The sequence below is a fragment of the Clytia hemisphaerica genome, unplaced genomic scaffold (assembly GCF_902728285.1).
Source record: "Clytia hemisphaerica strain Z4C2 unplaced genomic scaffold, Clytia hemisphaerica genome assembly, whole genome shotgun sequence".
NCBI classification, from domain to species: domain Eukaryota; kingdom Metazoa; phylum Cnidaria; class Hydrozoa; order Leptothecata; family Clytiidae; genus Clytia; species Clytia hemisphaerica.
Genome location: NW_027104041.1, coordinates 248,006 through 273,495, shown reverse-complemented (window position 1 = coordinate 273,495; position 25,490 = coordinate 248,006). Strand labels below are relative to the sequence as shown.

The window sequence follows — 25,490 nt, the reverse complement described above, 5'->3', positions numbered from 1 at the left end:
TTGAGAGAAAAAAATTTTGGTGATTTTGGGACCCTTTGAGAGACTTTTCCTAAATTTTGGTCCATTTTTTCCAAATTTTGGTTTGATTTTTCAAATATTTGGAAATCATGACCCTTCGAGAGAGAAATTTTTGATTTTCGTGATTTTGGGACCCTTTCAGAGACTAATCTTTGAATGTGTACCCCTTTGAGAGACTTTTCCTAAATTTTGGTCCATTTTTTCCAAATTTTGGTTTGATTTTTCAAATATTTGGAAATCATGACCCTTTGAGAGTTGAGAGAGAAATTTTTGATTTTCGTGATTTTGGGACCCTTTCAGAGACAAACCTTTGAATGTGTACCCCTTTGAGAGACTTTTCCTAAATTTTGGTCCATTTTTTTTTCTCCAAATCTTGGTTTGATTTGATAAACTTTTGAGGAATGAGAAAAGGTACCCTTAAGGCTCGCACATACCCGGCACCCTTTTTGCCTAAGTACCCCCCCCCCCACCCGGGAATAGGCAATAAATATCGATAATTTTATCTCTGATGAAAACTTGTCCTTTGATGGTACACCCAGGGTGGTGGGTAACAATTGTCTGGGGGGTAATTGTGCAGAGAGTAATTGTCCCGGGGCAACTACCCGGGGGAGGGGCAATTGTCACGGGGGGAGGGCAATTGTCCTGTCACCAGACCTATGTGCCCTGCTTTTTTCGCGGTTGAAAGAACGGGCGGCGGGAGGTTGCTCACACCCTCTGGTGGATGGCGCTCGGGTGTCTTGGGATTCCATTTGAAAATCATATTAAACCATATACATCAATCGGATATTTTTTCCTGTCTCGTCAAATTTCTGCCTCTGAGATTCCCCATGATCAATCCTTATCCACGATCGGATTTCGAAAAATTATTTCGGCAAGATGGCGGCGGCAATAGCAAGTGGAATGAGTAAAGTTTCGTTTTCTGCAAAGGTATTCTTTTTTCTTCAAGTTTCTTCGTATTCATTGCTATGAAATACATTTTCCTAGTTTCCCAGCCTACTTGTACTTTCAAGGATTTATGTTCTGGGGCTGCATACAGGTGGGGGGATGACCCACGTTATGATGGATGACCCAAACTTTTTTGGGTCGCTCATGCATTTTGAACTTGAAAAAGTCCTGAACATTCTGCACTCCCCTGCACATGTTCGTAGCACGTTTGGACCAAAAGAATGACAACCCACTGTCACAGTATAACATAAAATTTCTTGGGCCACTTCTTGCCAAATTTGAGCTTGAAAAAGTCCCGAATATATATAACCTAAACTTGGCCCTGTGCCAGGTGGGGTCTTGAGGAGTAACTGCAATTTTGGACATTTTCTTCAGACACCACCACCCTTGCAGTTATTCCATAGTGTACTAACTGATTTTACCCTCAAAATTGGTGTATACCACCCCAAAAATGCCAAATTTGGCAATTTTTTCACTGAATTCCTCATTTTTGATACCATTTTACTGGGTCTGTCTTATTAACGACCGTTCAAAAGTTAAATATCTCAACCATTTTCCAAGTTTGTTAAAATATCTTTCATGCCTTGATTGAAGAAAAAATGTTGTGATTTTTTTTTTACTTTTGAAAAAAATGATTTGAATTTTTTTGCTTCCGGAATTTTTAAAAACCTAAAATTTTAAGTGAAAACTTGAAAAATGTGCTCACTTAGTACACCATACCCTACCAAAATCGACAATTTTGGGCTTAGGCACCACCCATGTTGCAGTTAGTCCACTTGTGGAGTAACTGTTTTCTCAAATTTTGGTTTATATACCACCACGGTAGTAATTGTCATAGTGTTTATATAATAACTGCATGACCCCCCCTGCCTGTGCTGTGCATGTTAGGGCGGGCCAGAGGCTTTCAGGGGCAAAAATTTAAACGCTTTTTTATCCTAACTTAGCCAGATCATCAATCAATGTTCAATCTTGGGCTGAAATAATGTTTTACTATTTAATTTTTATATAGGTTATTTCATGGGTAGTAAAGAATATTTTGCTATAGTCGTTTGGGAGAACTCAACAGTCTGACTATTGAATAACAAATTACTCCAGCCAGTACAAACAGGATAAAATATGTTGTACCTTGCTACCGTCATCTGCTCCAACTTGGGACAAGTGTACGCAACATAGGAATTGTTGATATCTGGCGGCGGCCTGTATTTTCACTTCTGTTAAATCTCTTTGACAACAAATTTGCTTTGATAACTCCACCAAGTTCATCAATCATACTTTCTGTCATAACATGTCACAATAACTTTCACTGATAGCGCGCCCTTTTTAATTTTTGTTTTCATTTAAAATAACCGGATGCCGAATGGAGAATTAGAGAACGCCCGCCGCCTAACCGGCCATTGCCTGATGAGATTAACAAATAGCGAGTGTGTAACTTGCCGCGCGAGTGACGTCAAACGCTCACATTCGTGCAAGTGACGTCAAACGGTCACACATTCGCGCGTGTTCCACTAGGGATTTTTTTCTAATTTCAATTTAAAAGCCTACTCGGTGCAAAAGAGAAATCGTGTATTTTCTAATACGCGGTTCATTAAACTCAAATCAAATGACTTTGGAGGTTCGGTGAAATGGTGGTGGAATGGCCGTCCCATGTTGCGTAAGATAGTCCCAAGTTGGAGCAGTTGACGGTATATTGTAAAAAACAAATCAATAAAATGACGGTTATCATTAAAAAGATTTCTGACGGCGTAATTAGTTAACTAAAAGACCATCGCGTTCCTCAAACAACTATTTTTACCAAAACATAAACCCAAAAATGATTGGGGTATTTTCTGGCCATACTGTGGGTAGAAAGGGGGTCTAGCTGGGCAGTTCTACAAATTGAGCTATTGACATTTTTAAACCAGGCAGGGGTATTGAGGGACATTTCAGTTAGTTACACTAGTGTCCTGCAGAAATGCATATCAAAGATTGATGCTGGGAAAACGTTTATATATAACATCGTTTATTTGATTCGCAAGCAATAGTATGTGATTAAAACTTCTGAAGGGATTTATATGAAAATGCACAGGCCCTTTTTAATAAAATTAACATTTTCAAAAAAAGACCAAATGTCAAAAATCATCAGAAAACAGGGTATCAAATTTCATTTATAACGAACGCCAAGTAATTAAACACAAATATATTTATTAAGGTAATTAATTAGTTTCAACGGGAACATTAGGATTTGGGAATCTGAGCAACAAGGATGGAATATTTTTATTTTTTGTTTTTATTCATTTTGAAAAGTAAAACCCTTAGAATTAAAGTCTGTCTCAATATAATTCGCAGCGGAGACAAAAAAGACCTGAAAAGACTATAACTTTTGTTATAATTTGAATTAGATAGCGGTTTTATGCTTATTAAAAAGACAAACAGGAGTGGAATGTTATCATAAAGAAAAAAAGATTGGAAAATGAAGATTGAAAATGAAGAAGAAGACAATTAACTTCTTCAATAATATGTTATAGTTATCATTTCACACGAGTGATTCTTTGATCTTAGAATATCATTATTATAAAGAAAGAATTCAAAGAAATTTATTCCATCGAAAAATATAGTCCAAAATTTATCACTAATTGACTTCAAAAACAATCAAAAAACATAAAAAAGAGCCCTTTTTATGTCAACCAGTGCAAAGTTAAGCTGTATTATTTAGCTGAATCTTGCTGAATGAATATTTTTTTTGCGTTTATGTCGTTCTAAGATCAAAGAAATTCTGATATAAAAATGAAGATCATAGGATCATTATACAAGAAGTTGATTTTCTTCTTCTTCATTTTTCATCTTCATTTTTCATCTTCATTTTCCAATCTTTTTTGAGTTTTTTTTTTTTTTGATAATATTCCACTCCAACTTATATTTTAACAAGCACAGAACCACTATCTACTTCAAATTCTATAAAAAGTTACAGCCTTTTTTGTCTCCCCTGCAAATTATATTGAGACAGACTTTAATACAACAACGAGGTCTAGATACAATACCATCATTTCTGAATATCTGTTGATTTAAGTTGTTACAAGCCCTCACAGTAGCTGCTTTAAAAAAGTGCATTTATTGTTTGAGGCTGTTGATTAACTGGAATATTCCAGATTACATGCTTCAGGTGGGCCCCAAAGAAAGAAGTCGCAGATCATTAGATATGGCGACCTTAGGGACCAAGCCCAATCTTCATTTTTGATGATTAATCTTCCAGGTAACCCATCAATCAAAGCTCTTACCAAAACAAAGCTTACATTATCAATCTTTCAACCTTATTTTACTGGCTTAAAACCCTTATAATTAGTGGGTATTTTTAAGGCTCTTTTTACTTGGGTTAAATACTGTTATGAGTGTGATAAGGATACTAATCGCTGTATCATAGTTTCTCTATTAATTGCAGTTTAGGCCTGAATCATGATTCTGATATTTTTACTCAGTGTATGATTTATGCAGTGGTTATGGTGTCTATCAAAACTAAAACAAACTATAACTAAATATTTGAAGGAAATGATTACATTAATTATTAGATGAGTGATTTAATTATATTGATTATTAAATAAGTGAAAAATAAAAAACCATAAGATATATAACCAATCAAAGTAAAAAATAAAACACTTTTGTTTTTGGAAGGATATTTCAACCTCTTGCGTGTCTTTTTCAAGTTCCTTAAATATTAAATAGGTATTCTTTTTCTTGTAGATTGGGATTTTAATGAAAGCGACATCAGATGATTTGAATCCTCCTCCTGGTTATCTGTACGACCAAATATCCAGTATCCTTTTCATTATTATTATGCAGTATCGGAGTTTCAATGAGTCAAAACTTTTTGTCTTATCAAATTTGCTGCTTTAACATTTTTAGTTTTTCACTCAAGTCTGTATTCTTCACTGTTCTCAGATGAATTTTCACATCACATATCTATCAAAAAAATGTATATGTCATCTGTCTGTGGTGACTATTCTTGTAAATTCCAGCTGATAAGCAAAACCTGTAAGCACATTCAAAAGAATTTTTCTTGCAGAAACAAAACCTTTTTATTTGGATAAAAAAGGTTTGTGTTTCTCAGTAGTGCAGACAAGAGTTGCACAAAATTTGTGTAGGAGAACAGATTTTTATGACATAGTGGTTATGTTTTTATAGTTAGATAATTATTGTGTCATAAAAGTTTTGTCTCCTACACAAATTTTGGGACAAGCTGGAGTTTTTACAAGATAGAGAAATGCTGAATTTTGCAGAACAGCATCAATTCATCCTTTCTTACTACAATGTTTAAAATTACAAAGTTACAGTCATTGAAATACTGAATATATCGAAATTCTATCAACAAAAAAATTACACCATACTCAAGTCCCTAAGTCCCGAAGTCCCGAAATGAAACACATCAACTTTCTGAAAAAAATATTACACTAATCAAAAGTCCCGAGGTCCCGAGGTCCCGAAGTCCCGAATTGCAAAATATCAAACATCTATTCAAAAAAAATCACACCATACCTAAGTCCCGAAGTCCCGAAGTCCCGAATTGAAATACATCAACTTTCTGAAAAAAAATATTACACTAATCAAAAGTCCCGAGGTCCCGAAGTCCCGAATTGCAAAATATCAAACATCTATTCAAAAAAAATCACACCATACCTAAGTCCCAAAGTCCCGAAGTCCCGAATTGAAATACATCAACTTTCTGAAAAAAAATATTACAGTAATCAAAAGTCCCGAGGTCCCGAAGTCCCGAATTGTAAAATATCAAACATCTATTCAAAAAAAATCACACCATACCTAAGTCCCAAAGTCCCGAAGTCCCGAATTGAAATACATCAACTTTCTGAAAAAAAATATTACAGTAATCAAAAGTCCCGAGGTCCCGAAGTCCCGAATTGCAAATATCAAACATCTATTCAAAAAAAATCACACCATACCTAAGTCCCGAAGTCCCGAAGTCCCGAATTGAAATACATCAACTTTCTGAAAAAAAATATTACACTAATCAAAAGTCCCGAGGTCCCGAAGTCCCGAATTGCAAAATATCAAACATCTATTCAAAAAAATCACACCATACCTAAGTCCCAAAGTCCCGAAGTCCCGAATTGAAATACATCAACTTTCTGAAAAAAAATATTACAGTAATCAAAAGTCCCGAGGTCCCGAAGTCCCGAATTGCAAAATATCAAACATCTATTCAAAAAAAATCACACCATACCTAAGTCCCAAAGTCCCGAAGTCCCGAATTGAAATACATCAACTTTCTGAAAAAAAATATTACAGTAATCAAAAGTCCCGAGGTCCCGAAGTCCCGAATTGAAATATATCAAATTTCTGAGAAAAAAAATTACACCAACCAAAAGTCCCGAGGTCCCGAAGTCCCGAATTGCAAAATATCGAAAATCTATTAAGAAAAATCACACCATACCTAAAGTCCCGAAGTCCCGAAATGAAATACATCAATTTTTTGAAAAAAAATATTACACCAACCCAAAGTCCCGAGGTCCCGAAGTCCCGAATTTCAATAAATCAAATTTCTGAGAAAAAAAATTACACCAACCAAAAGTCCCGAGGTCCCGAAGTCCCGAATTTCAATAAATCAAATTTCTGAGAAAAAAAAATTACACCAACCAAAAGTCCCGAGGTCCCTAAGTCCCAAATTGAAGTATGTCAAAATTCTATCAAAAAAAAATTTACACCAACCAAAAGTCCCGAGGTCCCGAAGTCCCGAATTTCAATAAATCAAATTTCTGAGAAAAGAAAATTTACACCAACCAAAAGTCCCGAGGTCCCGAAGTCCCGAATTTCAATAAATCAAATTTCTGAGAAAAAAAAATTACACCAACCAAAAGTCCCGAGGTCCCGAAGTCCCAAATTGAAGTATGTCAAAATTCTATCAAAAAAAAATTTACACCAAGCAAAAGTCCCGAGGTCCCGAAGTCCCGAATTTCAATAAATCAAATTTCTGAGAAAAAAAAATTTACACCAACCAAAAGTCCCGAGGTCCCGAAGTCCCGAATTTCAATAAATCAAATTTCGGAGAAAAAAAATCACACTAACCAAAAGTCCCGAGGTCCCGAAGTCCCGAATTGAAGTATATCAAAATTCTATCAAAAAAAAATTTACACCAACCAAAAGTCCCGAGGTCCCGAAGTCCCGAAATGAAACACATCAACTTTCTGAAAAAAAAATTACACTAATCAAAAGTCCCGAGGTCCCGAGGTCCCGAATTGCAAAATATCAAACATCTATTCAAAAAAAATCACACCATACCTAAGTCCCGAAGTCCCGAAGTCCCGAATTGAAATACATCAACTTTCTGAAAAAAAATATTACACCAACCAAAAGTCCCGAGGTCCCGAAGTCCCGAATTGAAGTATGTCAAAATTCTATCAAAAAAACATTTACACCAACCAAAAGTCCCGAGGTCCCGAGGTCCCGAATTTCAATAAATCAAATTTCTGAGAAAAAAAATCACACTAACCAAAAGTCCCGAGGTCCCGAAGTCCCGAATTGAAGTATGTCAAAATTCTATCAAAAAAAAATTTACACCAACCAAAAGTCCCGAGGTCCCGAAGTCCCGAAATGAAACACATCAACTTTCTGAAAAAAATATTACACTAATCAAAAGTCCCGAGGTCCCGAGGTCCCGAATTGCAAAATATCAAACATCTATTCAAAAAAAATCACACCATACCTAAGTCCCAAAGTCCCGAAGTCCCGAATTGAAATACATCAACTTTCTGAAAAAAAATATTACACCAACCAAAAGTCCCGAGGTCCCGAAGTCCCGAATTGAAAAATATCAAACATCTATTCAAAAAAAATCACACCATACCTAAGTCCCAAAGTCCCGAAGTCCCGAATTGAAATACATCAACTTTCTGAAAAAAAATATTACAGTAATCAAAAGTCCCGAGGTCCCGAAGTCCCGAATTGAAATATATCAAATTTCTGAGAAAAAAAATTACACCAACCAAAAGTCCCGAAGTCCCGAAGTCCCGAATTGAAATACATCAACTTTCTGAGAAAAAAATATTACACTTATCAAAAGTCCCGAGGTCCCGAAGTCCCGAATTGAAATATATCAAATTTCTGAGAAAAAAAAATACACCAACCAAAAGTCCCGAGGTCCCGAAGTCCCGAATTGAAGTATGTCAAAATTTCTGAGAGAAAAAATTACACCAACCAAAAGTCCCGAGGTCCCAAGGTCCCGAATTGAAGTATGTCAAAATTTTATCATTAAAAAATTTACACCAACCAAAAGTCCCGAGGTCCCGAAGTCCCGAATTTCTATAAATCAAATTTCTGAGAGAAAAAAATTACACCAACCAAAAGTCCCGAAGTCCCGAATTGAAGTATGTCAAAATTCTATCAAAAAAAATTTACACCAACCAAAAGTCCCGAGGTCCCAAAGTCCCGAATTGAAATACATCAAATTTCTGAGAAAAAAAAATTACACCAACCAAAAGTCCCGAGGTCCCGAGGTCCCGAATTGAAGTATGTCAAAATTTTATCATTAAAAATTTTACACCAACCAAAAGTCCCGAGGTCCCGAAGTCCCGAATTTCTATAAATCAAATTTCTGAGAGAAAAAAATTACACCAACCAAAAGTCCCGAAGTCCCGAATTGAAGTATGTCAAAATTCTATCAAAAAAAATTTACACCAACCAAAAGTCCCGAGGTCCCAAAGTCCCGAATTGAAATATATCAAATTTCTGAGAGAAAAACTTTCCACCTATGTCTCGTCTTAATTGATTTTTACCCTACTCTTTTCATACTATCTCTGCCACCTCCCTTTACATCCATCTCACCCCTTTCTCACCCTCCCTTTGCATCTACAGTATCTCACCCCTGTCTTCATGTATATCTCTGACCTCTCTTTACGGGTCATCTCACCCTTTATCTTGTGTTTCATCAATCATTTATCCAAGCCCCTCTTTTTGCTTGAGTTTCAGCCCACCCTTGCCTAATTCAACAATCCGATCCCCCGTCTCACCATGTCTAATCTATCATTCTTTTTCTCTGGTCCTTTTTCAACTTTAGTTCCACCCCACCCGTTTTCCTTCCTTATGTGAAAATTTTATCCATGTCCATTTCATTAATCTCACCCCTGTCTCACTGCATTCAATTTATCATTCATTGTCTCCGCCCCTCTTTCACCCCCACTTCTTTTGATAGATTTCCCCAACTTTGTGTGGAAATTACACCCTTGTCTATTTCATCAATCTCACCCCTGCCCAATCAAATTTAATCAATCTCACCCCTGCCCAATCAAATTTAATCAATCAGTCATTTCCCCCGGTCCTCTTTCTACTTGAGTTTTCATATTTCCATCGGGACTTCGAGACCTTGGGATTTTTGATTGGGGTAACTTTTTTTCAGACTATACTTTGGTAAATTTCCATTCAGGACTTCGAGGCTTTAAGTTGGTGTAAATTTTTTTTTCTGGTAGATTTTGATATATTATAATTCGGGACTTTCGGGACCTCGGGACTTTAGGTTTGTGTAATTTTTTTCTCAGAAACTTGATATATTTCAATTCGGGACTTCGGGACCTCGGGACTTTTGGTTGGTGTAATTTTTTTTCATAAGTTTGATATTTCGGGACTTCGGGACCTCGGGACTTCGGGACCTTGGGACTTTAGGTTTGTGTAATTCTTTTCTTTGAAATTTGATATAGTTCAATTAGGGACTTTCGGGACCTCGGGACTTTTGGTTGGTGTAATTTTTTTCATAAGTTTGACATTTCGGGACTTCGGGACCTCGGGACTTTAGGTTTGTGTAATTTTTTTCTTTGAAATTTGATATAGTTCAATTCGGGACTTTCGGGACCTCGGGACTTTTGGTTGGTGTAATTTTTTTTCATAAGTTTGACATTTCGGGACTTTGGGACCTCGGGACTTTAGGAGGGTGTAAATTTTTTTTTCAGATAGAAATTTGATATATTTCAATTCGGTTGGTGAATTTTCTTTTCAGATAGAATATATCTCAACTTATTCTGTTTTTGCGTTCTGTGAAATACACATAAAAAAATCATGGCCGACGTTGTAAAAACTCCAGCTCATCCGCAAATTTTGCACCTATCCTTTCGACGCTACGGTATCTGTGAAAGATCAAACTCCTGAAGAAATTTATTCATCATATTTTCTTAACTAGTCTTTCACTCTAAAAGACATCACAAAAGAATCTTTTGATTATTGTGAATACCTAGTGGAATTTCTCATCAATCGTTTGAACAAAAAGTCACTACATGTAAAATCAAAGGTAAAAACTATTGTTCAAATATACTGTTTAAGGAATAGAAACTTTTTTGTAATATTAGGGGCCAATCCTTAGGATCTGTAGCATCTTTCCTGGGACGCAACTGCATGTGATTGGTTCGAAATTTGTAGATAGGATTTTTTTTCAAAGTTGAATTAAACGAAAATGCTTGATACCATAAAACTATAGTATATAACAAGTCTTGTCTTGTACTCAATCATATAAAGAAATACTGGTAGTTCTAAATTCTGTCAGTTAGAGTACGATTGATGTCAAATTTTGTCTGAAATGTAACAGATTTCATGGGATTTTGAACTTTCAATCGCCATATCTTTTTGAATGTTTGAGTTTAAGACTTGTTGTAATATACTTTTCATGCTCTATCTGATAGTATCAATCATTTTTGTTTAATTCGAATTTTAAAGTCGTTGATTTTTTACTCGTTTTGGGGGTTAGGAGTTTTGCCTACAACGTCAGTTTTTTGGCCATAAAAACTTTTGCCAGGCCTAATTCACAGACCCCCTGTCCAAAAAGTCTCAAATTTCTTTCTACATGCGGTTGTGTCTCACAAAAAATGCTACGGTTCCTAAGGGTTTTTCCCTACTGTAATACCTTCATTATTTTGAAAACAGGCTCTACTATAATCAAAGAGAATAAAAAGTTTTTACTTTTCTGATAGTTTTAAAGACTTCCAAAGATTTTTAAGACAAGGCAAGATACACGTTTTTTTTTAAATTAGAACACCTAAAATTTGGCTGAGCCTGGATGTGCTTATTTTTGTAGCAATTTTCAGCCTAAAATGTTCTTGAATGCGTTCTTAATTTTTCAGACTACTCTAAATCGACAATATCATGCAAAATAAAGAGCACTTAAAATTTGGACAATATTTGACTCTCGATTTTTATTTTTTTTCCAGACTGAGGCTTGGCATGTTCTTACGATGCTCTTAATTTTTCGACGAATTTCAGCCTCAATGTTCTTACAAACTGGGTTCTAATAAAAAGAAAACGTGTATTCTTTTTATTTTTATTCTTTTGAAAGGTGCTATTGGTAATGAAATATACCTTGGAGAAAGGAAATCCAGAATTTGGAAGGCTGCTGAGAAGAAATTCTCAAAGTATACAGGATACCAAAAGTAAGGTTTAATTTCTCTAAACATTGACAGTAACGGGTGCTCAAAAAAAAAGTATTCACCTTGACAAACCTGTATACTTTTTTTTAGTGCATCTGAATGATTACAAATCTAAAATATTTTTTTTCTCAATGCCAGTGCATCTAGATGGACCTGTTTTGAATGTCAAAATCTTTACGATAATAGCACCTTGCGTCACAGTTAAATACATTATGATTATTTAAACTTTAATCTAAGTCATTTTGAAATCATTGGATTACTTTTCTTTTGATACATATATACTCGCAATCGCACATTTTAAACATACGCAAGTAACAAGGAGAAAATTGTGATTTTTGCAAGTCCGTAGAATGACAATCAAATTACAATTTTCTCCTTCTTATAACGATTCATCATTGTTGATTGTATTACTAAAAATATTCAATTCCTGGGCAGTACTCCTAATCATTATAACTATGATCATAACAAGTTTTATGCCAGGGTTCTTGTCTGAGAAAAAATCAAGCATCAGAGACAAATTTTGTAAAAGAATTGACCCAAATGTATTATCATATAATTGGCTTCGTTGCAAGAACTTGTTCTTCTAAAACTGCGGGCCTTTGTTTTACACTTTATTTGTAAAACTACAGTATATTCTAATTGAGAGTACAATTAACAATTTAAAATTGCGTTCCACCAAATCCTCCTTGACCAATCAGATTCCTGTAATGTTAACTTGATGGTTATGCAAGTAATTAACATGCAAATGTTATTAATGTAAAGGAGAATGGAATTGAAAGTCATATATAAACAAATTATCTGTGCAGATTTGTGACTTTTTTAGATTTAATGCAAAGTGCTATTTAAATAAGCCCTAGTAAAATCTCTTAAACAACTCTTCTTATTTCCTTGTTTGTACATCACTATATCCTGTGAAATTGTAATTTTTGAAAACCTTGATTCCCAAATTTGCAGTAAATCTGTTCTTATTTTAGTTATAAATGGCCCCCCTGATCCGCTACATGGTGATAAATTTTATCTTGATATTCGACAAAATGCTGAGGTATATTATCATCGTTATTTTCATTTTCATAGGAATATTTATTTTTATGAAAAAGATATGATAAGATTAAGAAAAAGTATATTATTTTGAAGATTTGCAAAGGATAACTTTCATTTTCATTAGAAAGTTTATATTTTCTTGTCTTGTCTTGTCTCATCCTTCAAATATCTTATTGAGTTATGTACTACAATGTATAGCAATGTGCCCTCCCGGTTATTACCATAATGGCTTTATGGCAACTCCTGAACTTGGGCACAGGATGTACGGTTTGTACGTATGAGTATGAGTCATGGATTTTTGTTTTCTAGAAATTATTGGAAGTTTTGTTTGATATGGAAAGAAAAGCTGAGGCACCCAAATCTACAGGTTTTTCTTTATTTTGATGAATTGTGCGTGTCACCCATCGTTCTTTTCTGCTCAAGATTTCCTACCTTAGCGTTAACTGCAAATCATACCATGAAATTATTATACATACTTTTAGAAATTAACTTTTGAATAAAAGTGTAGAGAGTCGCATGTCAGTTCGAAGGTTTCTGAATTTAAAAAATGATTAATTAGCCAAATTCTGGAGCCGCTCGCTGCGCTGCCGTGCGCAGCTTGTAGGGACAAAAACTACTTTCGCTTTCGTTTTTAGGCGGGATGCGCTGGTATTTGGTAGGAAAATAGTGAGACTTCCCCTTCTATTTACCAGCAAAAAGTAGGAAAAAGAGATTGGATTTATGTTAGAACTTTTTTGGAATTTCAAGAAAAAGCCTCTTCCAAACATGAAACGTTTATAATCACTAATAGTTTGGGAAATTTTCAATTATCCTGGTCTCAGTCTTTGGCCTATAGCCTATGAACTTTTTGTACTGTATTTAGCTTTATTTGGGCTAGTACTTTTCCTGTAAAAACTTTTTCTGCTCACTATTGGCCTCAATTGTGTATGATAGGTAGATTTTGGGTCGGGAAATAGGTAGAAAGTAAAATTATACATAAACATACTTGAGTGTTTGAGAGTATTTTGACTTGACTTCATGTTATGTTTTTCTTATCTATCTTTCTTATAAACAAAAAAGCAAGTTTCACACATCCATTATGTTCACAAATTATTGTCTGTTATTCCAATGTATGATAGAAGTCTATTCCAATACATTTGATGTTGGTTCCAAACAGTATTCTTCTTTTTTCTTCCCAAGAATCACCAAATCTACTGTTTTGCAGTTCTTCCCCCCAGCAAAATGTAAAAAAAATGGCTTCCGCCTCGATTTTTGTCCCGACACGCTCATCAACTGCAGCGCAGCGAGTGGCTCCAGAATTTGGCTAATACTCTTATTTCTTAAAAGTGTCCTATTATTTTCTTTTTGTACTTTTACTAGTCAAAAGTTTAAATATAAAAGCTAGAATACTAAACGGATAGACACATACTGTAATATCTAGTGCGAGAAAGCATCATTTGACAAAAAAAAAGCAAAATGCTTATAGTGACATAATTTTCAATTGGCAATACTTTTCCAATATATGTCCAAAGAAAGATGAATTTGTACTGAGTAGGTCTTCAGGAAATATTGTTTTATTTTAACTCGTATAAGTACTCCTTGTATATGATCTGCTTAAATTGAATACCTCGTGCTTATCCTAAGTATGACACTTAAGACAAGGCTTGAACATGATAAATCAACAAAACTCAGTCAGTTGTATACCCTAACTATTATAATTCCTTGATCATATTGAGTGATAACTGTATTTTTTATTTTACAACGATTTTTTTGATAAATTTTTACCAAAGTTGTCTTGCACCAAACAAAATTTATTTTTATATTTTCTTTAATATTTTCTAGAGCTACTATACCAAGCACCTATTCAATCATCAAATATGTCAGGAAAAATGGAAGGTTTTGGTAACACTTCTTCTTCTTCACAGTCAACTAACCAAGGAGGTATGAAACGAAAATAAGATAATAAAATTAATCCTTTTGCAAGTCATTGCTTTACAATTTTTGGAATTTCGAATTCCTCATTTTATTCCCAAGCATCAGATATTGCTAAAAATGTTCTCCGCATATAACCTCCCAATTGCAGATGAGAGTTTTTTTTTACCGTTTCATTACCCTTATGTTCTTTTCAGTACCAATGCTAAACCAGAAGATATTTATGTTTTGAATTTCTAGCTTGTACAAAGTTTTACTATTTGATTTTTATAAAGACATTGTTATTTACAGATGTATATATATGAGAAGATTTTTAGATAAACCTTACAAATAAGGTATAAAATTAAAATTTCTGATTCTTATTTTTCAGTTGGCATCATGAAAGATATATATGACAATGTCAAAGGGGCGATTGAAGGGATCGTTAAATCCAACACTACTTCCAAATCAACAAATAGTTTGTCAGACTCATATTCCAGTTTTGAGAGCAATACCAAATCAAACAATATATCTCGACCATCTAATACTTTATGGGGAGTTGTTTTACCACAGTCCTCCAGTAGCTCAAATGATTTTTTAGGTATGGTAGATAGATTGCGATTATAGCATTATAATGTATTTTGCTGAAAGTTAATTTGAATTAATCTGTTTGGAAGACAAACTCAATGTGGATCATAAGATTTTATTTGTACATCTGACAAGTGCAGTAGAAGCACAAAACTCTTGAGTAGTGTACTTTTTTAATACTTTTTGTTGTGGTGAAAGATATTATCAATTAATAAGCCATGCCAGCGTATACTTTTTATTATCCACAAAATATTAAATGGTGACTTCCATCTATAAATTTTAAAAACACATATTTTTTCTTGAATAAAATACAGTATTCAATTTTATTTATTTTATTCAAGAAAATATATGTGTTTTTAAAATTTATAGATGGAAGATATCTTTTAATATTTTGTGGATAGTATAAGAAGTAACTTCAGATTCTTACATTTTGTTGACCAAATGAAATCAATTTCACCTTTGATCTAGCTCAAATGTTGTTCTTTAATAATTGATTTCCAGGAACTTCAATTGATTCAAACCAAATGAAGTTAGTTCCAACAAAGGCACCTGGTTATGATTGGGCCCAAAATAACAATGGTGCTAATAGTTTGTAAGACATCTTGAAATTTGTTCCTAAATCTAGTGAACCATTAATTGACTTAATAGATTTATTTTAGCTGAATAAAGAAAAGCCACACCAGACGATATTATTTTAAAACATAATCTACAAGTTATCGATCTTTCTGTTTTTAGATTTGAATTCCTAATCATTGCATGGAAATGTTGGTTTTCAGAATATTAAAATTACATTGGCGAATAACACTCCTCAGTCACAATTCATCCCCCATTTGTCATTTCGTTTTAGTCAGTTTTATTTTCAATTTATTTTTAGATACAACAGTTCCAACACCAAGACAGACACACCTAATAGATATGATATGAACGAGACAGAAAAACGACTGGTCAATGAAATTTCAATGGTTCAGGGGATAAGACCTCAGCCAGCTAAAGTTGATGTTGATAAGCTAATCAAAAGGTTAAATAGCAGGAAGGCGAAAATATGCCACAAAATTTTTCAAATGATCAAAGTGCTGAAACAAATCAAAACAAAAATGATAAAATCCCAAGCTTTAGATCAAACTTATTCTCAACCATATGGGGCGTAGTGGTACAGTGTGGTTATCATCCTTGACTCCCGCATGGGAGGCCCGAGTTCGATACCCACCGTGTCTTTACGATTCACTTGGCAAGTGAATATACCCTCGCCCGGGTCAACCCATGCTATGTGAGGGGAATATCATTACTCTGATACAAGATTGTGGGTAGATTAGACAGACATTATGATGTGCCATGGCACTCATAAGGTTTGGCCTCGGTTGAGCATTGCTCTCCCAGTGTCGTTCGAGTGTCTTGGTATACACCATGACTTGGCAGCTCGTGTGATTCCTACTCCTTTGTGGGTAGGACCCATCCCGAATGCATTCGGAGGGCTCATATCTCTATCTATCTCTTTTTTCTTTGAAATTTTGCCATTCCAAAAGTAAATTTAAAGAAAAAACAACAATGTTTTTAAAATTGAGCAAAAGCTTTTCGATTAAAAATCATCTTCAGTGCTACAAATGATGTTAAAAATAGGAAATTAAAAAAGTTACAATTTATGTGTTTAAAAGCAATTAAATGTAGTAAAAAACTGGATAAAAGAAAGATCATAAAATACAAAAGGCAATGCATGTTAAGAGAATATGTAAAAAGTAATCAAAATAATTGTCTAAGTTACTCCATTTCGGAAAAGAATTAATCGGTTTGAGTCAAGTTGGTCATTTAAAGACGGTCTCTTGAGGGCTATGATAGATGCCTCTAAATTCTTCCGTAAACCAGTTTTCTCATAGGCATTAAAGATAACCTTCCAAACGAATTGATGATTAGGGAATTTACGCAGGTGTTTGGCTGGTTCAGAGTTTTTATCAATATTTTCATGCTCCCCCCATCTGATTTCGACGTTTCTTTCGGTTTCTCCAACATAATTATTTCCACAAGTTAAATTATCAACCGAGAATACCTTTATTTTCCAATCCAATTACTACAAACAGACTGATGGCTGTACCATGGGTGGACCTCTTTCAGTCACACTTGCGAATATCTTCCTAACTAAAATGGAATCCGATATTGTCAAAGTGGTTCAACCAACATTCTACAAGAGATATGTCGATGACGTCATTGTTCGAAGAAAGATCAATGAAACAGACCACCTCTTCCTTGCTTTGAACAATTATCACCCTAACATTCATTTCACAATAGAGTTAGGACCTTCGAAGTTTCTGGACACCAATATTGATGTAAACGTAAATGAGAAAGTCCGCACCTCAGTCCACAGAAAACCGAACAAAATGGCAACTCACTGGTCTTCCCAAATTCCCAAACGCTATAAACGAAATGCCATCAATGGTGATCTCAACAGATCGTATCGGATAGGTATGAATTTTGAATTTGAGAAACAAGTAATTCGTACAAAGTTCAAAAATGCTGGCTTTCCCACACGCTTTACAGAGAGCGTTATCAATCAATTTGAAATGAAGCTTGACACGTCGTCAGAATTCATAATCCCAGAGTTCTTGTTTAAAGAGCCAAGAAAGTTTATTCTAATTGAAATTCCGTTCTATGAGGAAAATGAATCTTTATCAAAACGTTTTTTAGAGAAATTAAAGTCCTTCACCAAGAATAATATTGATTTTGCCGTTAAATGGTCCACAAAGAAAGTCAGGCAATTGTTTAATGTCAAAGATAAGAACCCATATCCGGCATACAAAATTTATGAAGGAATTTGCACTTGTGGAAATAATTATGTTGGAGAAACCGAAAGAAACGTCGAAACCAGATGGGGGGAACATGAAAATATTGATAAAAACTCTGAACCAGCCAAACACCTGCGTAAATTCCCTAATCATCAATTCGTTTGGAAGGTTATCTTTAATGCCTCTGAGAAAACTGGTTTACGGAAGAATTTAGAGGCATCTATCATAGCCCTCAAGAGACCGTCTTTAAATGACCAACTTGACTCAAACCGATTAATTCTTTTCCGAAATGGAGTAACTTAGTCAATTATTTTGATTACTTTTTACATATTCTCTTAACATGCATTGCCTTTTGTATTTTATGATGTTTCTTTTATCCATTTTTTTACTACATTTAATTGCTTTTAAACACATAAATTACAACTTTTTTGATTTCCTATTTTTAACATCATTTGTAGCACTGAAGATGGTTTTCTATCTATCTTATTCTCAATCAGCACTTGTGCTTGTGGATCTGGATCTGATTTCTCGACAATATTTTTTCATTGAATTTTTTAGATGTCACAGTTTGAATTGTGAAGTGGTTATTGAAGAATTAAGCACTAAACTACAAGAAGAAGATGCTCGTGTTCAAATAGTATTTATTTATCTTTTCATTTTGCAGTTTTATTAATTTTTGCCACCCTACACTAAACTTGGGAGCTGAGAGCTGAGAGCTCCACCTCAGCATTCGACCTTCCAGTTCTCGTGCAAATAGAAAAGGGATAGATCTCCTCATTTCTGGCTCCGCCAACAAATATACTTACTTTACTTTACAGCAACAAGTTTTGCTTGGGAATTTTTAATTTAAATTTCTTTCCTATCGTGCAATTTTTCTGTAAAGAAAATTCAGAAAAAAGAAATTTCAAAATTCTTCTTCCATGGAAGGTCTGAATACAGTTTTCAGGTACACTGCAATAATAAGCTACTTTTTAATTCTTACTTTTAACCAACAGAAATTGCAATGGAGATGGTTATTCTGACTGATCTTTTGCGGGCTTCAGTTTTTTTTAACTCATACTTAGTTTTTGTTTTTCTTTTAGCGTGTGATGTGTGTACTTGAAAGCATGTTGGAAAGCACATTACCAGACATTAATCAATTGATCGAAACAAAGTGCAAAGAAACTCTTATGAAATATCAAACGAAATCTCATAATGCTACAAGGAATAAAGCTAATAAGGTAATAGTTATTACCCCCTGCCTTATATTCCTTGTTTTTCATTTGAAACTTCTGAATTTTTTGAAACGTTAGTCGTGAGTCTGAAGTTAAGGATTGGTGTGGATTGTTCCAATTGTTGTCCCCTGGAGGTTTTTTATGTTTGGGAAAATATTCTGTTCACTTCTTATTTTTTTGCTGTCTATACTATAGTTTTCTTTTAATACACCATTTTTTTCAAAAACATTGGTTTGATCGTCCAAAAACAAAAAATTCTGGAAAAAATATTTCTAAATATTGATAAGGAAATCACAGAATATAACCTGATTAAGTATTTTCACAAAGGTTACAGTGTATTGTTCACCTCTCTCCTAGATCTTAGAGCTGCTTTCACCAAAGAAGGAGCAACAACCTGATTTCTTTGCACATGCTCCAAAACAATCAGGTACGTTTCATAGGTTACGAAAATCATTTTACTCTATAAATAAATATCCCATATTTTTCAAATTTCCCCATACGAGACTTCTTCGTTATTGACTATTCTAAATTTTGGTGTTGATGTTACATTTACTTTTTCCGAATCTTCTTTTGTATTATTTTTGTTTCAGGACAATCAGTGGATCTGTGGGGTGGTAGTGTTGGTGGAAATGCTGGCGATCTCTTTTCTGGAATGAACGTTAAAGTATCACTTTATTTTTCTTCATTTGCGTTTTCCTCACATTCTCACAAATTTAGAGGCATTTCATTGACTAGCAACTATCATGGGCTATTTTCCAGAAATATTCCGCCCCCCCCCTGTTGAGGATATCGGGTATCCAGTGTGTTAACGATTTTTGTTCAAAAGTGGATATCCAGGGGGTTAAACATCTACAAGGGAGCAGATATCCAGCGGGTAAAGTGTCTTTTCAAGTAAAAAATACGATATTCAGGGGTAAGCATCTTATAAGAGAAGATATCCAGCGGGTTGAGCATATATTTTAAGAGTGGATATCTGGGGGTCTTTACTAATAAAGTGGGGGTTCGATACTTCGAAAAATCAATATCCTCAACAGTGGGGTTAAAAATCCTTTCTGTAAAAGCCCAATGGAGAGAAATTAAAAATTTGATTCTAGTCATTAGGACTGATTTTACTTTTTTCTGATTCCCCCTCTTAGTCAACACAACATCAGTCAAAAGAAGCAGATTTCAATGGTCTAAACTTCAGCATGAATTCATCTGAATCATCAGCATCCGTGCAAGATCATAATAACTTCGATCCTTTTTCACAACAAACTTCAATCATACCAATACTTTCAAAACCACCAGAGAATAATCCACCAATGTTGTTTAAACCACCATCCAGCACCCAATCATCACAGTCCAAACCTTTGCAATCTAATCAAAACAACACACCTGTTAATACGGACACAGACCTTTTTGCCGGCTTAAACCAGATGTCTCTTAAAGACAACACAACTAATATCCTATCAAAGGACCTGTCCTATGAGGACCCTTGGCGTTTCGGCAATGATGAATCTAGAAACGAAGAAGATGACTTACACAGTACTCCATGGGATGATGGAAAATCTCTTAGCTTAAGTGAATCCCAAAATACAGTAAATCCAATAGACTTTGTAGATAACGCACCAGACTTTTCTATAAATACCAATTCAACATCAATTACTACTGCTCCAATCCAAACTTCATCTCTAGCAGCCCTACAAAGTGAGCAAGACCTATTTGGATCTCTTTCATCGACGAACGATCAAAACACTTTATCACAAGCATCCAAGAGTGACGACTTCGACCCATTCAACAATTCTTCAGTTGCAACGCCTGTTAGAAATTCAAATACTCTTAAATCTTCAAATTCTCTACTTACAAACCAACATCAAACTAGCTCTAATATTCTGCTCCCTTCAAATACAACAAACTCAACAAGCTCTTTTATGGCAGACTTTGGAAACCTACAATCCCACCAAAAGCCAAATGAAACACTTGGGGGCTTTAACCTCAGTAATAGTAACCTACTAAATAATTCGAATTTCGCAGCAACGCAAAAACCTTCTACACACCAACTCATACCATCTGCATCATCATCGTATACACTAAACACACAACAACCCATGACTCCAAATACAGCCAATCAATTCCAAACATCATCGATGAATACACAACAATGCATGCCACAGCCCATGAACCCAACAAACAGGACGAACTTCCAAACGCAACCCAACACACAAATGTTGGCCAACAACTTCCAGCAACAGGGACAGCAATCGTTTAACATATCTTCACAACAACCTACAAACCTACAAATGAACAAATTCCCTCAACAACAAGGAACGAGGAACTTCAACCAACAACAACGAAATATGAATAATCTTCAGCAACAAGGAGCCAACATAAACTTTCAAAATCAAATGAATTTAAACTACCCCCAACAAGGTGGAAACATGAATTTTCAACAACAAGGAGGGGCTATGAATTTTCAGATGTCCGGTAATCAATTTCGATACCAACAACAACAACAACAACAATCAAATTTCGGACAACCATCGAATCTCAACTTTATGAACCAGGGAACGTCTTCAAGACGAAGTCAAAGTTCGGACGCTTTTAGTTTCGTTCAGGATGCTATGAAAGCTAATAAAAAATAACCAGAGAGTGATTTCTTGTTCTCCTTGATATTTGTACTCATGATAGTCGCCAATGCAATGGTTTACATGGTTTAGAAATTTGTGGCGCATCACCATTTCAGTGAAGACCATCATGAAATAAGTTCTAGAGTGATAATTTATTTTTGAGCTTCTAGTAGATGTAACAGTTATCACACGGTACAGAGTACAATATTGAATATATTTTTCGAGTTCAGAATTTTCGTCATATTTATAAATATAGAAAGTCTGAACGAGAATAATATATTCAATATTGCACGAGTGACGTCAACTTGAAAGATATCAACAAACTTTCTCTCTCTCTTCATTTGTCTATGTTTTGTATATACCGGGTGCAGCAGAAAAAACTTTGGACGTTTGGCGAGCCACTGAGGCCGAACAAAGTCTTGTTTAGACTCAAAACAACTTTTATTAGAAAGAGGACATGCTAACTTAAATTTTGCCGTATAACTTTTTAAGTTTGGTAAAGTAGTTGTCAAGTTATAAGCTTTTGAAGTCAAAATTCACTTTTCGAAAAGTGTAAAAAACACGTAAAAAAAGGTGTATTAAATTTATGCAAATAATGAAAAAATAGCTCAGTATTTGACTTATTTAACGACTTTTACGACATAATTAATTGTTAAAATACTTTTAAAAGCAGTTTTCGTTTACAACATAGTCAGTTTTTAGTAAATAGTCAGTTTTTAGAAATATTTGAAAAAAATTCTTATCGAAAACGCTTAAAAATGCTTAATTTAATACCCTTTTATTACGTGTTTTTCACACTTTTCGAAAAGTGAATTTTAACTTCAAAAGCTTATAACTTGACAAATACTTGACCAAGCTTAAAAAGTTATACCGCAAAATTTAAGTTAGCATGTCCTCTTTCTAATAAAAGTGGTTTTGAGTCTAAACAAAACTTTGTTCGGCCTCAGTGGCTCGCCAAACGTCCAAAGTTTTTTCTGCTGCACCCGGTACATTTCCTGTATTTAGGTGAAATCAACATCAAAACATTCGAAAATGATTCGAATGTTCATAAAAAGATCAAAACACTCTTATTGGACAACTTTTTTGTGATTTGAGAGGAAAACAAAAACATTTCTGGGAATAAATTTCGAAGATATACAGCAAGAAAGTTCAAAATACGATCTCTCGTTTACCAGACCCCTTTCTTTAACACAGTCTTTTATTGCCGACCCAAAAAAATATCAGCGTTTTGATTGGTCGAGAGCATCGAGATATTTGCGATATTTCATATTTCTTTAGTCTGGAAATATGACCGGGTTGACTTTTGGGGGACTGGGTAAGCGGCGGGAGAAAAATCAAAACAAAACAGCCGAAAAGAACTGACCTTCGGAGAAACTGACTTGGGAATCAAAGGGAAAAACGCAACAAAAATATGTTCAGATTAACTTTTACTTTGGAGTTCTTCCATAAAAGACACTAAAATCAAATCTGATGAACTAAGAAATTATAAAACTACTTGACACCACCCAAATATTTTCAACTTTTGGCAAATTTGTCCGTGTGGTAACCAAACAGTTTTTTATCAATGCATGCAAAATAACTTGAGATTCTTGAATGTTTGCCAATAAAAATTCTCATAACATAACAAGGGAAGTGTAATGTCTTGTATTAAACCAAATGACGAGTGATTTTTATAAAAGTTCTCTCCTAATTCTCTTTCTCGACAACAACGTACGTCCTTGACTTTTCAACTCAACAATCATTACATCTTCCTTCTGAAATTCGAAACATTTAGAGCTTGACGATAATCAAGAAAGTATCCAAATTGTTTTGCTGTTGAAAAAATGTTGTTCTTTAACCATTTTTACAAGCATACATTTCCATCGTGGGACTCCTTTCCTCTGCTATTCTTTTCCATGGCCATATGTCATCGAAACAAAAAAATAGAAAAAGACTGAATGTTATCAATCTGATTAATCCAATGATGGAGGGTTTCTTCTCTATCGAAACCATACTGTACATCATCTGCATTTTGAATTATCAATCTAGAAACTTTCAAATACATCTCTGAAAAATCTGCAACTTTTCAAAACAAAACTTCTGGATCGAAAATGATCGAAAAGTTTTGTTTTTGTGTGAATATTTTCAGCGGGAAGTTATCGAATGTTTTTGTTCGAATCTAACGTTCGAATTAGATTTTCGAATAAAAACATTCGAAACTACACAGAAGCAGAAGAAGGCGGAAGTAAGTTTTGAAACAAAAAGAGGACAATTTTTTTGAGTCGACAATAAATTAGTTATCACATGACTTCTCGTGCAATACTCGATATTTTACTCGTTCCGAGATTTTACCGATATTTTTCCTCGCCTAAAGGCTCGGAAAAATATTACGGAAAAATCTCGGAACTCGTAAAATATTTCTCGTATTGCACTCGAAATCATGCGATAACTAGTACGTATTTGTACGGTACAATATGAAATACAGCATTTATGTACGCGTTTTTAGCCAATCAGATTGCTTATATATTTTTCATGTTGATGAAACGTATCATTAAACATCAAAGTAAAGTCCGACCAATTAAGATGTTTCTCTTATCTGACAAATATTACCATATCTCCTTTTGTTAGAAATTGTTTTTAAATGAAAAACAACTTTTAAAAATTTAATTTACACTTGCATCGTCTTTTTTTGATTAATTATTTCGTTCCGACTTTCAAACCCTTATCATACTATATTATAAATCAACTTCATGCGTCCTTAGATTTATTTAATCAGAAGTTATTTTTTTTACTATCTTAATAATATATTAATTTCAAAATTCATTTTATACTGTAAAATTTTAATTTTCAAATTTATGTTTTTTGGAACAGTCATTCTTTTAAATGGCGAAGAGCACTAGATAAATGAAAAGACCTCCATGTAAAAACAAAATAGAGAACTTTTTAGAGTACTTCGAGCCGCCATAACAGTTGTCCTTATTTTTTAAAACAATTGAAAGACATTACTTTGCTCTCCACCGTTTCATTTTGATGTTTATCCAGAGTCTCTATGATAATTCCATGGTTCAAGCTGACAAACCTGCTAAAGAGTAGAATGTTTAGACTGTCTGTTTATAATTTAAAAATTCATTGTATTCAGTAGTCGAATGTTAAATTTAATTTTGTACATAATGAAGATCATAGCTTATGATAATTGTAAATTACTCTATATCTTATTAGGAATTCCTGGGAAATACAACCATAGTTTTATTTCACTATTTCGTCACTTTTCTCTTGAATTTTTATAAGAAAACGTTTTGTCAGTCCTTCTCCTTGCTCTTGATACGATCTTTTAATATCAGTCAATTTTTTTAACTCTGAAGTTTTTATTTTATTGGCACTTCAAGCTTTTGATTGATCTAATTCCGTTTTTGCTTATGGGTAAAATTTGAGGTATTTAAAGGCGTGGTTACATTACATTAATTTATTTCTAAATTTCTGAAATTTTTTAATCAAGTCTTTATGATTAAAAAATTTACAAGTGTAACAGCCCTCTTTTAAAGAAAATAAAGCCGTATAAATTCTTGAAAAAGAAATTATTTCTTGCGATTCTTTACCATTTTTTTGGTAAAGAGTTTAAAGTTTTTTTCTTCACTTCTCTCGAGATCAAAGCCACCGACATGATAGTTCTGTACATTTTTTTCGATGAATGGATTTTCTAGCGTTTGGAATTTTTAAAACGTAATATGAGATAGGGGTGAAAGATAGGATGAGTTCTAAACAAGATCTAAATTCTTCTTGGTCACGTAGACGAAAGTTCAGCAAATATGTTGTTGTAGGCACTTTTTTCGTTCCTCAACTTTAACCACTAGGTGTTCCCAGCAAGACCTTTTAGCTCGATTTTTCTTTTTTGAATATTTTCTCTCAAATTTCCGTTTCAAAAGAATTAGCACAATACGTGCTGCTGCCTTCCTCCTTCCACTCATGTCGTTTGTTGAGTGAGAAAATGAGTTGAGAAAAAACGATTGAAGATTTGATACAACATACAAAAATTTCAAAAAGACTTTA

General features: G+C 34.2%; 2 protein-coding genes and 1 long non-coding RNA gene across 3 annotated transcripts; all 3 read left to right on the top strand.

Moving 5' to 3' along the window:
• Window positions 1-799: 799 nt before the first annotated feature.
• Window positions 800-14,909, top strand: LOC136811805 (AP-4 complex accessory subunit Tepsin-like). The gene is made up of 8 exons (XM_067068432.1): window positions 800-945; window positions 4,678-4,750; window positions 10,131-10,222; window positions 11,261-11,354; window positions 12,326-12,393; window positions 12,702-12,759; window positions 14,214-14,312; window positions 14,674-14,909. The coding sequence occupies exons 1-8, from the start codon at window positions 895-897 to the stop codon at window positions 14,907-14,909; spliced, it is 771 nt and encodes a 256-aa protein (XP_066924533.1). The 5' UTR covers window positions 800-894.
• A 442-nt stretch (window positions 14,910-15,351) lies between these two features.
• Window positions 15,352-18,306, top strand: LOC136811813 (uncharacterized). Its single transcript, XR_010847275.1, has 3 exons — window positions 15,352-15,462; window positions 15,745-15,888; window positions 18,203-18,306. It is a non-coding gene; the product is annotated as an uncharacterized lncRNA (long non-coding RNA).
• Window positions 18,307-18,699: 393 nt separating this feature from the next.
• Window positions 18,700-21,717, top strand: LOC136811812 (GATA zinc finger domain-containing protein 14-like). Its single transcript, XM_067068438.1, has 4 exons — window positions 18,700-18,864; window positions 19,216-19,285; window positions 19,449-19,522; window positions 19,995-21,717. Exons 1-4 carry the CDS (start codon window positions 18,733-18,735, stop codon window positions 21,477-21,479), a joined length of 1,761 nt encoding a protein of 586 aa, XP_066924539.1. The 5' UTR covers window positions 18,700-18,732; the 3' UTR covers window positions 21,480-21,717.
• Window positions 21,718-25,490: the final 3,773 nt, after the last annotated feature.

Bases quoted from the DNA above. Each gene is read 5' to 3' on its own strand.
- LOC136811805 (XM_067068432.1), top strand. From the start codon at position 895: ATGGCGGCGGCAATAGCAAGTGGAATGAGTAAAGTTTCGTTTTCTGCA. The intron at 11,355-12,325 runs GTAAGGTTTAAT...TTCTTATTTTAG, and splicing joins AAGTATACAGGATACCAAAA to TTATAAATGGCCCCCCTGAT. The intron at 12,394-12,701 runs GTATATTATCAT...TTTGTTTTCTAG, and splicing joins ATATTCGACAAAATGCTGAG to AAATTATTGGAAGTTTTGTT.
- LOC136811812 (XM_067068438.1), top strand. From the start codon at position 18,733: ATGTGTGTACTTGAAAGCATGTTGGAAAGCACATTACCAGACATTAAT. The intron at 18,865-19,215 runs GTAATAGTTATT...CCTCTCTCCTAG, and splicing joins CAAGGAATAAAGCTAATAAG to ATCTTAGAGCTGCTTTCACC. The intron at 19,286-19,448 runs GTACGTTTCATA...TTTTTGTTTCAG, and splicing joins ACATGCTCCAAAACAATCAG to GACAATCAGTGGATCTGTGG.